The sequence below is a fragment of the Panicum virgatum genome, chromosome 7K (genome assembly GCF_016808335.1).
Source record: "Panicum virgatum strain AP13 chromosome 7K, P.virgatum_v5, whole genome shotgun sequence".
Lineage (NCBI taxonomy): Eukaryota > Viridiplantae > Streptophyta > Magnoliopsida > Poales > Poaceae > Panicum > Panicum virgatum.
Window position 1 is genome coordinate 20152347 of NC_053142.1, and position 15570 is coordinate 20167916.

A 15570-nucleotide genomic window follows, 5' to 3' on the forward strand; every position below is an offset into this window, starting at 1 on the left:
GATCCCACTTGTTAGGCCAAAGGTTTGAACAAAAAGTTCGTAGACTCACGAAATTGATAGAAGAAAAATATTTTCACCAAAATCCTAATACTTTTTACGTCAAGCATTCATCTACTCACCTCTTGTACCCATGGTTTCATTTACCGACCGGACCGGCCAAACCGCCGGGGTCCGGTACCGGTATACCGGTCCGGTTTGACCGGAAACCGGTCGGTACCGGTCGAATTCAAATTTGAATTCAAAAAACTCAGTTCAACCGGTTCGTACCGGTATACCGGACGGTTTGACCGGTTTACCGACCGGTTTGAATTCAAATCCAAATTTAAAATCGCATGTGTAACCGGTTTGGAACGGTATACCGGCCGGTTTGACCGGTTTACCAAGTTGGCCTTAATGGACCGTCTCATTTTTTTTCTTTTCTTTTTTGGTTTAACTTTAAATGCCCGAAAAGTATGTTAAACGAACAAATTTTTGAGAAAATTTGACACCATTAGATTCATCGCACCTTGAAGTATTTTTAGGATTTTTTGGGAATTTTTTATTTTTTTGAATTCAATTTTGAATTTTGAATTTGGGCCGGTTTGGTACCGGCCCAAACCGGAACCGGACCGGACCGGTTCCCACTGGTTTTGTAAACCTGCTTGTACCCGCATATTACTTTCATTTGGCACACACTCTACTTTTCTTTGCACATGCACTCACTCATAATTCGCGTCGTTATTTGTTTTGGAAGAATAATAATTGACATCATTATTTTATGGAAGAAAAAAAAGATGCGTATTATTTTTGGTAGGAAAAAAATGATAGTGTTGCTTGATAAAAGGAAAATTAAATACGTGCATGTGGCATGCATGTGGCATGTACATCTCCGCTAGTAATTGTAAGTTTTAGAATGGAAAAAGTCTATATCACCCCCTCAACTATGGGAGATGGACTACATAATCCCCCAACCTATGAAACGGTCTATATCACCCCCTGGACTTTCAAAAACCGGTCAAATTAACCCCTAAAGCAGTTTCGAAAAATTATAGTAAATCACAAAAAAAAATATATAATGAAAAATTCAATTGTATTGGACTCCAAATGAGTAGATCTACACAGTAGACATATAATATAGTATGTTTTAGTATATTTTTTTTACAGCTATGAAGAAAAACATAAATTTAAAGCTACAGCAAAAAATATATTAAAACATATCATATTATATATTCACTGTGTAGATCTACTCATTTGGAGTCTAACACAGTTAGATTTTCTATTTTATGATTTTTCTGTGATTTACTATGATTTTTCAAAACTGATTTAAGGGGTAATTTGACTAGTATTGGAAAGTTTAGGGGGTGATATAGACCGTTTCATAGGTTTGGGGGTTATGTAGTCCACCCCATAGGTGAGGGGTGATATAGACTTTTTTCTTTTAGAATAGGTGAATTGTAGCAGTTGATGTCAAAACTTAGAAAATTAAAATGGTATGGATCCAACTATAGGCTGCTTTCAGCTTCGATTACGGTTTATTGGAAGTCTATTCTCATGGAGTTTGGCATGTTATTGAATGAATTGTACTCCCTCTGTCCTTAAAATGCAACTCTCACTTCCTCGAAAGTCAAATGATTTCAAATTTAACCAAATTTATATAAAATTATATTAATTTTTATATTATAAAATATATATCATTAGATTAGTTATGTTTTGACTGCTTTGCATTTTTTTTGGAACAAAGGGAGTAACTACTTAATGAATTGTCCATCATATTACCATCCAGTCAGAATAGCGTAATAGTGCAAGATTTGTTTGTATGCTTATTCCGGGCTGGTGCAGAACTTATTTTTATCAGCATACATCAATTGGGCCACAGAAGCCCAAACCAAACAATATGTTCCCAGTGAAGTTATTGAACGGTTCCTGTTTTCTGGCCACACAGGCTGCTTGGTCAAACTCCAAAATCATCAGCAGACCTTGCTACAATTAGTTACAGGACTCAACACAAGTCAGACAAATTTGTTGCACTATTTAAGAGAAGAGTCCTCTCCAAAAACCATGCCCTACAACCTAAACTTGGCCACACAGCCACTCAGGGTCTGAGTAAAAGGCTACTATTTTCTTTTTTCCTTCTCTGATACAAACAATAGCCATCTAAAACTTGCATTGCCAACAATTGAAAGTAACCAAGGGGAAACATATTAAATGCCTTTGGAAACAAATCAAACTGCCAGTGATCAGCAAGTGTGATCAATCAATGGTGTCTATATAGGTACTCTCCAAAACTCCTGCTCTAAGAGAGAGCTCTTCTGGGTTGTGTGCTTCAATGTCAACATGTTTGATACCAGGCACAAGCTTCTGGATCTCTGATTCCAGCCGATCCACCTCATATCCTAGAGCTTGGACTACATCCTCACCTGTCGAAGCAGTGTGGTTTCAGACAAGGTAGCAAGCGTAGATATGTCTATAAAATATACAGCAACATATATTTCACATACCATAGTTAGCCATGACCCGAAGTAACTCCTTATCATCCTTGGCCGTCGCAGCTTCCCGGAACTGTAAAGGAAAATAATGAAAAGTCAGAGCAAAAAAGCATTATCCATATTATTACAAGAAATTGGCAGTCACAAAAAAAAGGTTGGTTCTAGTTGCCTGATGTCTTGGGAACTTGGAGTAGTCTAAGTGCTCTTTGGGAAAGGTATAGTAAAAGAAGGGTACAAGACCACAGCTCACATAGTCACATGCCAGGTAAATGTCACGTGATAAAACTTGGACACATCCTACTTCTTGACATCTTTCTTTCCCAGATTATTGAGACAATTTATATGCAAAGTGCATGCAACTATTTCCCCATTCATTTAAAGAGAATGAAATGACTTTCATTCATATTTTCTATTGTTGCTAGTTAGCAACAAGAAGTATCAGAGCAATCCTGGTGTAAAGCAATCAAACATCAATAAACCAACAGCTGGAATTTTAGCCACAATTTGATTATATTAGAAATAGGGCAAAATCTCACCTAGAATTTAATTTAAACAAAATAAAAATGATTATTTGACTACATTATCGACAGAAGAATAGGACTACAAAAAAAAATCCTGTGGATACAGTATTTTCAAGGGGTCAAAGGCACCTGTTTTGCCCATGTTCCACGTCCAGTCCTTTCCAAATAATTTTGCACCAGAACATCTCCATTGAACTCTGTGAGATGATTGGGCCAAAGAAACAACAATAAATGTCAGAAAGTTAGAGCCTTTTCTTTACCTAAAAAAAGAAGACAATAACAGCAATAGTAACCTAGGATGCTGATGAAAACGAAGCGCTATCACCTAACCACTACAACATAAGCTATACCAGTGCCAGCCATAACCATGCATTCAGAAAAGCTGGATCCAGTGGGAAAACTGTGATGGAAGCTGCCCAAGCCAAATGTAGACATCCCCAATCTCAAGTAAATGTGTACAGCAAATTCAACTAAACTAGAACCAAAACAATAAATTAGCTGACTGCAGAATGTCTCTAAACTAAACACCTTCTACATTTAAACGATTATGAAAATAGATTTGACCAATTACAAATCCAAAACCACTTCAGCAAATAAAAAACCAATTACAAATCCAAGAGTGGCTGGTGCTGATTTGTTGTGAGAGAAAAGTACTGGTGGCTGGTGGCTGGTGGCTAGTGCTGATTTGGTGTGAGAGAAAAGCATTGTTGCTGGTTGCCAACAGAACAGAGTGGAAATGCCTGTCTCGTTAACAGAAGGCTTCGGATGCCAGTATAGCTGGTGGTTGGCACCATTGTCTCATTAACAGAAGGCTTCGGATGCCAGTATAGCTGGTGGTTGGCACCATCTGCCAACAGTAGTAACACTAATATCGTACAGAATACTGTCATATCTTACTGCATGCTAGTAACTTCACCCACTTATCATGAAACACACTAATCATTAAGCGTGACTCGTGGTTTTCCTACTCTTCCGACAGTACTACAGTCTGATTATTAGTAAAAGAAATCTAGCTCAGATCAAATCCAAAAAAGAGCCATCACAGGATTAGAAATGTGTACAAATTTCAATAGCACCTCGTGCAGAACTGGCCATGCCATCACACATACTAACTGAAAGTGATGACAATGAAGTAACTGCTTTAGAAATAGAGAAATGCCAGAACATAAGGGCTATACCAATTTCGGCTTTGAATCTAAAAAATCCAGGTCCAATCACCTCGCTTTTGCAATCAAAAAGAGCATCTACAACCTGCAAGAAAATATGAAATCAGCTTCATGAAAATGTTTCTAAGAAGTTCCAAAATTATGACGCCAAAGCTCACCGGATCAGACTTAAGAAATTCAAGGACACGCTGCATGTCATGATCATCAATGGCCCGGCCAATTAAAGCATGCCTGTTCCGCTGAATGAGAAAAATAGCAACCTGCAACGAGAACAGAGCTACTGAACGTCACTTTCCAACAAGACGACGACAAAAAACAGAAAAATAAAGAATCAAATCAGCAGCAGACATAGAGAGGTCCAAACACTTGACAGATTGAAAAACATTTAGAAAGTTCATGGAACGATGCTTTTGTTTCAGTCTTGACCAAAAATGAAAACATTTGGCTGCAGTTCGATTTCAGTTATTCAACTATTTCTACTTTGAGTTCTCCTAAAATGAAGAACATCATCTTTTCTTCACAAAAAAAACTGTAGTTTTGAATTTTGACGGGAGTTGTGCTTGTTATACTAGCTTTATGTCATGCTCCCCTTGTTTAAAATGTAAGCCGTTTTAGTTTTGTCCTTCTCTAACTTTGACCAAGTTTTTTGCTTCACTGATAAAACTATAGGAGGATAATAATTGTTGTATTCCTCCAACCCTAGATGGGTTGGTATATATAGAACATATACATGGGCCTCTAGGTGGGCCTCTATACACATGGGCTCAATATACTCCAACACCCCCCCGCAGTCTGAACTACCGGCGCAGCGGTGTTCAAGACTGGACAACAAGAAAGCCAACACCCCCCTGCAGTCTGAACAACCGGCGCAGCGATGTTCAAGACTGGACAAGAAGAGAGTACAAGTAGAGTACAAAGGGCTAATACCCCCCGCAGCCACAACTAGCCGCCGGCTACGTTGAGGCTGGATCGAAACTCCGAGAAGGTCGACGAGGGCAGCCCCTTGGTGAAGATGTCAGCAAACTGGGAGGTAGTCGGGACATGGAGTACCCGAACATCGCCGATTGCGACTCTGTCGCGCACGAAGTGTAGGTCGATCTCCACATGCTTCGTCCGCTGATGCTGGACGGGGTTGGTGGAGAGATACACGACGCTGACGTTGTCGCAGTAGACGAGCGTGCTCTTGGCGAGCGGGCTGTGGAGCTCTGCCAAGAGCTGTCGTAGCCAGGACGCCTCCGTCACGCCGTTAGCGACAGCACGGTACTCCGCCTCGGCACTGGAGCGGGAGACAACCGGCTGCCGCTTGGACAACCAGGAGACCAGGTTGCCGCCCAGGAAGACGGCGTAGCCGGAAGTGGAGCGACGAGTGTCCGGGCAGCCAGCCCAGTCAGCGTCGGTGTAGACCACCAGCTCAGCAGAGGAGGAGCGGTGAAGTACCAGGCCGAGATCCACAGTGCCACGGACCTACCGGAGACGCTTCAGCGCAGCAAGGTGTGACTCCCGGGGATCATACATATGGAGACAGACCTGCTGAACAGCGTAGGTGAGATCCGGCCTGGTGAAGGTGAGGTACTGCAAAGCGCCGGCCAGACTCCGGTAGGTAGTAGGATCATCCACCGGAGCACCCAAATCAGCAGACAGTTTCGCCTGAGTGTCAACTGGAGTGGAGCAGGGCTTGCAATCAGTCATCCCAGCTCGCTCCAGAATATCGAGGGCGTACTGCCGCTGGTGAAGGAAAAGACCAGACGGGCGAGGCTCAACAGTGACGCCCAAGAAGTGGTGGAGCTGACCGAGATCCTTCATAGCGAACTCCCGCTGCAGAGAGAAGATGACACTCTGAAGCAACTGCTGACTGGAAGCTGTGAGCACAATGTCGTCGACATATAGCAGATAGGCAGTCTCATCCCCACGGCGGTAGATGAAGAGAGACGTGTCAGACTTGGCCTCGGTGAATCCCAGTGTCATCAAGAACGTGGCGAACCGAGAATACCAAGCCCGAGGAGCCTGCTTCAGTCCATAGAGAGACTTGTTGAGCCGGCAGACCATATCCGAACGACTCGAGTCCACAAATCCCGCTGGCTGAGAGCAGTAGACAGTCTCTGACAAGGTGCCGTGAAGAAACGCATTCTTCACGTCCAGCTGGTGCACAGGCCAAGTGCGCGAGAGCGCAAGCGAGAGGACCGTGCGCACCGTAGCGGGCGTCACGACCGGGCTGAAGGTCTCATCATAGTCCACACCAGGCCGCTGAGTGAACCCCCGGAGAACACAACGAGCCTTGTAGCGCTCCAGTGTGCCGTCAGCCCGACGCTTGTGCGTCCAGATCCACTTGCCAGTCACCACATTGCAACCAGACGGACGCGGCACGAGGTCCCGCGTCTGGTTCGCAAGAAGAGCCGCGTACTCCTCTTCCATCGCGCGACGCCAGTGGGGATCCGCCAAGGCGTCGCGAACAGAGGAGGGTACCGGAGAGACCCGCGGCTCTCCCTCGGTGGCGGAGAGAGTCGCGGCCTGGGACGCCATCCGCCGAGTCACCATGGGATGGATATGCCGAGGATCCCGATGGATGACCGGCGGGTGGTACACCTCCGGCTCGGCTCGAGAGGGAGCCGGAGGTGGCGGCGGCGGCTCCGGTGTCGGCGTCGCAGGAGCCTCCGGAGCAGGAGGCGGCGCCGGTGTCGACGCCGGTACACCTGCACCGGCTCAGCGTACAGCTGCGGTGTCGGGGTCGGCGCCGAGCGGCGCCGGTACACCTGCACCAGCTGAGCGTACTGCGCAGGTGCAGGGGAAGGCACCAGGGCCGCGCGTGGCGCAGCGGGTGACACCGGGTCCGCGCGCGGCACGACCAGAGGTCCGGGGACCGCGCGTGGCGCGACCGCGGGCACCAGGGGCCGCGCTCAGCGCAGCAGGGATCACCGGAAACGGTGCCGGCGTGCCGGGAAAACCTGCAGGAAAAGGACAGACAGGTAACGGTGGCTGAACCACCGGGTCAGTCGGAAACAGAGACTCCAGCTCGGGGTCAGGAGAAGGTGTAGAGGAGGTGGAATAGGGAAAATCCGACTCGTCGAAGACGATGTGTCGGGAGATCAGGACGCGGCGAGTGGTGAGGTCAAAGCATCGGTACCCCTTGTGGTCAGGGGAGTAACCGAAGGAACACACAACGAGTCGAGCGGGGCGCCAGCTTGTGAGGAGCAGTGGCGGAGGTGTTAGGGTAACACGCACACCCGAAGACCCGAAGGTGGTCGTAGCGAGGAGGGGTACCGAAAAGAGCGTGGTGTGGAGTGGGAGCAGGAGAAGCAGTGGACGGAAGACGGCTGAGCAAGTAGGTGGCGGTGTGGAGGCCCTCAGCCCAGAAGCGCGGGGGGAGAGAAGCCTGGATCAGAAGGGTGCGCACGACGTCGTTCGTCGTGCGAATCATCCGCTCAGCCTTGCCGTTCTGAGAGGTATACGGACAAGACATACGCAGCTGAACACTCCGAGACAGGAAGAAAGACCGGGAGGTGGAGTTATCGAACTCCCGCCCATTGTCGCACTAGACGGCCTTAACGGTGAGGCCGAACTGAGTGGACATCCAGGCAAAGAAGTGAAGGAGGGTGGGGAAGGTCTCAGACTTGGCACGCAAAGGAAACGTCCAAGAGTAGTGCGAGAAGTCATCGACCACCACCAGATAGTACTTGTAGCCAGAGAGGCTGAGTACAGGGGAGGTCCACAGGTCACAGTGAACAAGATCGAATGCATGCGTCGCATGCGAGGAAGAAGAGGAAAAAGGAAGTCGAACATGACGACCGAGCTGGCACGCATGGCAGAGGGGCTGAGCAGGAGCCCTAGTACCAGGAACATCGGTACTACGACCGAGCTGAGCCAGAACGTTGCGGCCAGGGTGACCAAGACGACGGTGCCAAGTGGTGGAAGACGGCGTCGCGGCAAAAGCGGCAGACCAAGACGGCCAGGGCGAAGAAGAGAGAGTGGTGCAGCGAAAGAAGGAAGGCGAAGGGTGTAAAGGGCCCCGTGCTGTCACACTGGAGTAGCGGACGCCGGGAGGCCGAATCTTTTACAGTGAGGCCAAAAGAATCAAACTCGATGGAACAGGAATTGTCAGCTGTGAACTGACGAATGGAAAGAAGGTTATGAACCATCTGAGGAGCAACAAGGACATTGGGAAGACGAAAAGAGCCAGGAGCAGAACCCACGGCGGTGACAGGAAGGCAAGACCCGTCACCAACCATAATGGAAGAAGGACAAGAGGGGTGTGGGGGTCGGACAGAAGAGAGGATACCGGCATGTGGGGTGGTGTGGAAGGAGGCACCCGAGTCGGCGATCCACTAGGTGCTGACCGGCGGCGGCCGCCCCATGGCGCTGAAGAACTACGCCAGTGCGGCCTGGTCCCACCCCCAGGCCAGGTCGGCTGCTGGCTGGGTGGAGCGGGCGGTGTCCAGAACGGCACGATCAGGGGAGCAGCAGCGGCGAGCATGGCCGCCGGCTGGGGCCGCGGAAGAGGGCCCGCGACAGCCTGGACGGGCGCGGCGTGCGCGGCGGGCGCGACAGCTTGCGCGGCGGCGAGAGAGGCAGCGGCCCGCGCGTGGTCCCTGGGCGCGTCGGCCTGGGCGGCGTGCGCGGCGACGAGGGAGGCGGCGGCCCGCGCGGCCTGGGCGGCGTGCGCGGCGGGCACGGCGGCGGCCACAAAGAAGGCGGCGACGGCCTGAGCCTGTGCGGCGGGCGCGATGGCGGCCTGCGCGGCGTGCGCGGCGGCGAGGGAGGCAGTGGTGCCGTCGGCAGTAGGGGCTGCAGCGGCAGCAGTAGGGGCGGCGCCATGACGGTGGGCGCGACGGCCGCGACGCGCTCGCGCTCCCAGGCGAGGGCAGCCGCGCGGACCCGCTCCTTTGCCGCCAAAGCCTCCGACTTGGCGGCGAGGAGGGCCGCAGTGAGAGCGGCGTCGGCCTGCTGCCCACGGAAGGCGACAGCGAAGAGCGGCGCATCCACGGGAGGCATCCCGAGCTCGGGCCACGTGGGATCAGCGGCGGCGGGCTGCTTCCCGGCGGCGCGGTGGGCGGCCTGCGCGGCGGCCGTAGGCCCTGCAGCCCCCGTACCCGCGCCAGCAGAGGCTGCGCCGGGCAGGGGGCCCTGCTGGGCGTCGGTGGCGGCCGCAGCAGAGGCCTCCGGGGGCGCCGGATCGGGCCCGAGCGTAGGTGGGAGCACCGGAGCGGCCCCACCCCCCCGTGTCCTCCACGCCTCCTGCGCCCGCAGCAGCCGAATCGGCACTCGCGGGCGCCAGGACGACGAGCGCGGCGACGGGAGGCGCCTGGAGCAGAGGACCGGGCCCGCGCGGCACCTGGAGCAGAGGATGGGGGCCCGCGCGCGGCCCAGGCGGCGCCCAGAGCAGCGCCGGCCGGCGGCGGCCCCGCGGCGCGCGGATCCGGGTGCGCGGGCCAGCCACCGACCCCCAGCGCGACGCGCGAAGTCTCGGCGCCCATGGCCCCCGCAGGGGAGATCTAGGCGCGTGGAGCCCAGGCGCCTGAAGCAGAGGAGCCGGCGGCGTCGCCTGATGCAGAGGAAGAGAGGGTAGGGAAAGGGGAGAGGGAAGGGAGGGGAGGAAGGGGTGGCTCCGGCGGCCGGCGGCCTGCCATCTCGCCGGCGGCAGCAGCAGTAGAGGGTGGAGAGGGAGAGGTAAACCTTGGCTTCTGATACCATGTAGGAGGATAATAATTGTTGTATTCCTCCAACCCTAGATGGGTTTGTATATATAGAACATATACATGGGCCTCTAGGTGGGCCTCTATACACATGGGCTCAATATACTCCAACAAAAACGTCAGAAATACTCACTAAATTTGCTTCGCATTTGGTCAGGGTTATGAGATTGGCATGCCAAGTAGTTTAACAGATAAGCACAGACAAAAATAATCAATTTTGGATTTACAGCAATTAGTCATCTATTAAAAAGAACTATGAGCCACATAACTGAAAGAAGTATGAATTATGAACCAACAAAAATAGCATACCATTCCCAGTAAATTGCCGACTATGATTGAGCCGATTGGATCATACATAGCATTTCCTGTTGTTTGAACAGCCACCAAAGATGCTGCAGCAATAGCAAGGCCTGTAACAGCAGCACCATCCTGTAGGACAATATTGGATATGAGAGAATGAAATCAAGTCAGGAAAGTAATAGGAGATGAATGATAAATGAACCAGACATCAAAGACTAAAGTAACCGTTACAATGGAAGAATGAAAATCGGTATGATGCAGTGATTGAACTAAATTGGAAAAAAATGTTAGGTAGTAATATTGCTCACTTCAGTCATAACAGCAACAGAAGTTGGATCATGACCACGCCAGATGTAATCCCAGATACTCATTCCTTCTGCTTCTGCACCTTTCCTAACAGCCTTAATAGCAACAAGCAGTGAAGCACCTAACAGAAACCAGGATTTCTCAACAAGTATACCTAGAATAAACCAGAGAGAGACAAAGAGGGAGAGGGAAGGATCGGAGAAGTAGAAGCAAGCGAGCAACACCTTCAATTAGGAAGGAACCACCAATCACTAGTGCAGCCCAGTGAATATTCTCCGGAGGCTACCAAACAAAAGTATAAGGATGTGACCATTGCACTTGGGTAGATTTGACAATAAAATGGACTGTTGTGTATAAAGTTCCAGTAACTCAAATGACACTCCCCTATCATACCTGAGAACTCCATAAGTTTTGAACTCCATGCACAATGGTAGCACCTGAACCCAAGCAAAATATTCCAACAGCAGAAATTAGCGACCATACAAATCTTTCCTTTGAATAACCATAGCTGCAAAAGAGAAAGCTAGGATTAACATCTGTCAAGACACAAGGCATCATTTCAGCTTGTGGTATACAACATGTAATCTCATCACTGTTTAGATAACAATTAGTATAAATTGGAGTGATAACTAACAACAGGCTTTTCCTAATTCTCAATCCATGACATTTTACTTCAGAGAATAGGAGTGATTCTCTTTCATGAAAAAGGAGGAAAAATGAATTTTATCAAATAAAGAAAGTACACAAAAGAAAGTTCTATTTATTTTCTGAGAAAGCCTATATTCCAAAATAACTGATGATACATACGGGTGTAGAGCATCCGGGGCACGTCTTGAGCTGCTCAAACCATATGCAAGAAGAGCCTGAAATTAGATAAGCAGTAAGGTCACAGGTTCTCTATTCCTGTCATGAAATAGACAGGAAATGTATAAACATTAACTCCCATGGCAAAGCATAACCATACCTGGTTAGCAAAGTCTGTAACAGAATGCACTAGTTCAGCAAGCATAACATGACTTGAAGTTGAAATCCACACACCAAACTTTAGGGAGAAGACGAGGAAGTTACACCAAAGTGCAGTATTAACCGCTCGATGGCTGAGGACACATTCCAGTAGCAAATGAACCAAACAAAATGAACATCAGCAAACAACCTTATGGATCATCCAAACAAGTCGTGACGGTGATAGTCTGCTGGATATCCTTTGCAATTGCTTTTATTCATCGCAGTGAGAAAGAATAAAAGTGTTGTATGCAATGGAAGTTTGTTAGGAAGCATCATGTTTTTGACTTAAAACTCCACACTAATCCAAATCAATCAAAGTGAACGTTTGAACAACTAGTAGTCTAGAAAACAAAGGTAACTGATCCTTTCCGCTAAAGCTTACATTATCTCAAGGCTCCCCACTCCCTACATTACCCTGTTCCTCATTTGGTAACCAGAATAATTTATCTCCTAACACAGCACGGAAGCAATAGCACATTTTCTGTAACCCTCTCCTAATTAGCTGACATTGCGCGCCAGATCATTTTGGAACACCTTCTTATCCCAAGGTTTTGTATATAAGTCCCCTACTTATATTTCACATATGACATGAAGAATCTCAAAGAGGGATGGCCGAAAAAACAAAGCAGCGTAAATCTGTTGGCAAGACGTTAGTCGTGGAATGGATACGCAATGTTTAGAAAGAGAAAATAAGAAATGGGAATAACCTGTGCTCATCGTCAAAATGAGCCTTCTTCTTGACCTTGGCCACACGCAGAGAATAACCTGCACCGGAAAAGCAGCAGCAGCCAACGCACGGTAAGAACCAAACAAATCACTAGGCAGGGGCAAAGAGGAAACGAAAGAGGGGGCGGCCAATCGGCCCTTTCTTACTGCGGGAGAAGTTGAGCCGCACAGGAGGCGCGTCGGCGACTGTACCAGTGGGCCGCGACGCCGCGGGAGGGAACCCGGGTCCCCGCCACCACCCGCCGAGGAGGCCCGCGGCGCTGGACGCGGAGGTGAGGAGCAAGCGGGGCGAGAACGCCGAGGCGGCAGGCGGAGGCGGGGTCGGCGGCGGCGAGGAGGAGGGGCCCTCGCGGCCGTCGTCGCCGTCGCGGCGGGAGGGGAGGAATGCGGAGGGCGAGAGGAAGCGGGCCCGGGAGGCTGAGGAGGAGGAGGACGAGAGGAGGCGGAGGGCGGCGGCGGCGGCGAGGGGGCGACGCATTTAGGCGGGCCGGCGCCGCCGGTGGTGCTGCCGCGGGTGGGACGCCGCTTCCATTCGGAGGAAGGGGATATTGAGGGGAGAAGAAAAGGGTTCCTGGTACGGAGTGCGCGGCGCACTGTGGCTGGCCGCCCTGACCCTGACTGGGCTCCGTTTGTGATGGATTTCGATTACAGCCAAAAGTTGAAAGCCATGGCTGGAGACTAGGGCTGGACTGGCATCTTTGTCAATTTTTGGGTTCTCGAAATCAACTGACTCGTCGTGATGTGAGTGAGAGTAGAATATTCGGATCTACCGATACAAATGTTTCAAAGGGCTAATCACCTCACGAAATTTGAAATTAAATGATACAGAAAAACAAACCTCATTCGATAGGAAGAGCAGCTTTTAGCCCCAAGCACATACATGTAGGTTTGCCACCCCTTTGGTTGGTTTTTACCATTTTGAGAAGCAATGAATTTTATCTAGGGAATCATCAAATAAACAAAGTGAACTGTTTGAGGTGATAAAATGAACCTTTTATAAGAACTAACAACCTTTATTCTGGTGAGTTCAATTTTAATTTGTTGTGTCAAATCCGTGTAACAACCTTTTTGCAGATTGGGTTAGCTTTTCATCTTGTTAATTTTGAGAAATTGCATTTTTAGGGCTGCAAACATTGACCCTTCGTGATTTTGCTACTCCTAGTGAATAATAATGTGGAACCATCTGTGTCTATGAAATGTGGATCCAATGGCAAAATGTTAATGTTTGCGGTCTCACTAATTTTTTATTCTCAAAATCAACTGATTTGTTGTGGTGCGATTGGAACGTTTTTATTTTAGAAGAAAAATATCATTTTGATGGGTACACTTGCTCGACTTGTTTTGGGAGAAAAAAATAAAATAGAAACCTCAGGGATTAAACTAATTAAAATAGTTTAGAGAACATTTTATCCAGAGAATCAAACAAACAAAGTGAATTGTTTGAAATAATAAAAAATATTTTTATAAGATTTAACAATCATGTTTGCATGCTAAAACTTTTGTTATGAATAGGTCGATTTTGTTGACCTCGGATGACCCAACGATGGTAAAAGTTTTTCTCTTGGACTTTATGCTATCTTATTTATTATTTCACTGCCATATGAAATCAATGCTCTAATGTGTTCATGCACTTGACATTCTCTTGTTGGGTTTCTCTAATTCCAAAACTTGGCCATAGATTGAAGAGTATGCAAACCTCACCCAACATTACCATCTAGAGAGATACACTAAACAATCCAAACTAGTTCTAATCGAACTCAAAGCTTGGTGTTAATTCTCTCAATCTTCTCTTCAACACTTTAGTGGATAGAGCTCTCAAATGTGTGTGTGGAAACCTTACTTATAGCTTCTTCATGTGCTAATATACTTCAAATAGCCGTGTGAAGGGGCATCTTTAGCCCCAATATGAGAATCTAGCCATAGAAACACAAGCTGCAAATTTTGTATGCTTGATAAGCTCGGCAGGTCTTCGATTGTTCAACTTTCAGAAAAGTGATGATAGTGGCATGTTGGATAATTTGGAAGCACCAAAATAGCATCATTTTTTTATAATGGCCAACTGTCCTTTGCGACCTGGCGGTCGTCCTTTGAAACCAAGATGAAGTTGGTTGTTCTTAGAGCGAACCCAACTATTGTTACTAAGCTTAAGTAGTCTATTTTAACTTTCCTGCTGCTCTCTTTAAGCTTGAGACCTTTGTAAAAATCCCTTGTACATAACCGCTCTTTTGTTACACACACACACACAAACAAACAAACAAACAAACACACACAAAAAAGGTAGGGCACACCCTGTTAATTTCTGTAAAAAAACATATCATATTTTTTATATCAATTTTTTTGTCCAGATTTTGATTATATTTGATTCCTTTCAAAGCTTATAAGCAGGACTACAAGTTTATCTAGAAATATCAAGCTCTATTGAATTTGATCAAATCCATTGATGGGATGAATTCAATTCAATCTTCTTTTGTCGTGGACTTTGATGACTTCTTTGCTTTTGATGTCTTGGATGTATTTGTAATGTCTTTAGCATTTTTCATTCGATCTGCATACAAGGTGTTTGATCACCCAAATCCATCACCTTGCCTTCATGAAGACAAAACCTCGTATACTAGAAGCAATACTAGTTCCATTGGACAAGTTGTCAACAATAGCTAAAATCACAATGCCCCAACTAGGGCCCATGTTTCTTACAGGCACCTAGTACTATGCAAAAAAAATTATTAAAGTTGTAGGTTTTGGACCAGAAGAAAAATGAGATACGGTGAAAACCTATAAAAATTACAACTTACAAATGTTGGATTATAAGAAAAAATCAACTGTAATTCCCAATTGAGCCTTATTTAGTTAATTCCAAATCGGGAGGATCGGATGTGATCAAGAAGGATTAACTAAAAATTACACTTGGCAATCCTTCATGATTAAGCTAACAAGGTCTTCAAAGATAAAGGGAAAATGAGACTTAGAGAGATGCTTGACAATCTTTTTGTTCGCTAGGTTCCTTTGCAATTCTCCATAAGAAAATGATTGGGAAACAATACCAAAATGACCTTCAATAAGCTTCATATTTTGTTAAATTACCTTGTGTTTGTGTCACAATAGTTGTTATTTGCAAGATGTTGTTAGGGGTGACACACATTTTGTAACATCTCGTATTTTTACGAAATGTTATATTCTCCAAAAATATGAAATTTTAAAAACTTTTTGTGTGGAAGTGTTATTAGCTAGAATAACTTAAGAACATATTCTTTACTCTCTCAAATTCCTAGGAAATAAAAGCTATTTTAATATAAGGACTCTAATGATAGTGTAAATTATTTTGGAGTTTTGGATCTTCTTGAATCTACCTTGTTTAAGTGGCTTTGAGGTTTTTGTTTGAATTTGTGTGGAATTT

The 15570-nt window shown here is 47.2% G+C and overlaps 1 protein-coding gene across 1 annotated transcript; it reads right to left on the reverse strand.

Annotated features, from left to right (window-relative positions):
- Positions 1 to 1824: 1824 nt before the first annotated feature.
- Positions 1825 to 12777, reverse strand: LOC120640466 (metal tolerance protein C4-like). Its single transcript, XM_039916309.1, has 13 exons — positions 12324 to 12777; positions 12158 to 12215; positions 11410 to 11542; positions 11253 to 11308; positions 10839 to 10953; positions 10670 to 10727; positions 10448 to 10566; positions 10149 to 10268; positions 4311 to 4412; positions 4165 to 4237; positions 3116 to 3183; positions 2478 to 2538; positions 1825 to 2396 (listed from the first exon to the last, which is right to left on the reverse strand). Exons 1-13 carry the CDS (start codon positions 12652 to 12654, stop codon positions 2230 to 2232), a joined length of 1461 nt encoding a protein of 486 aa, XP_039772243.1. The 5' UTR covers positions 12655 to 12777; the 3' UTR covers positions 1825 to 2229.
- Positions 12778 to 15570: the final 2793 nt, after the last annotated feature.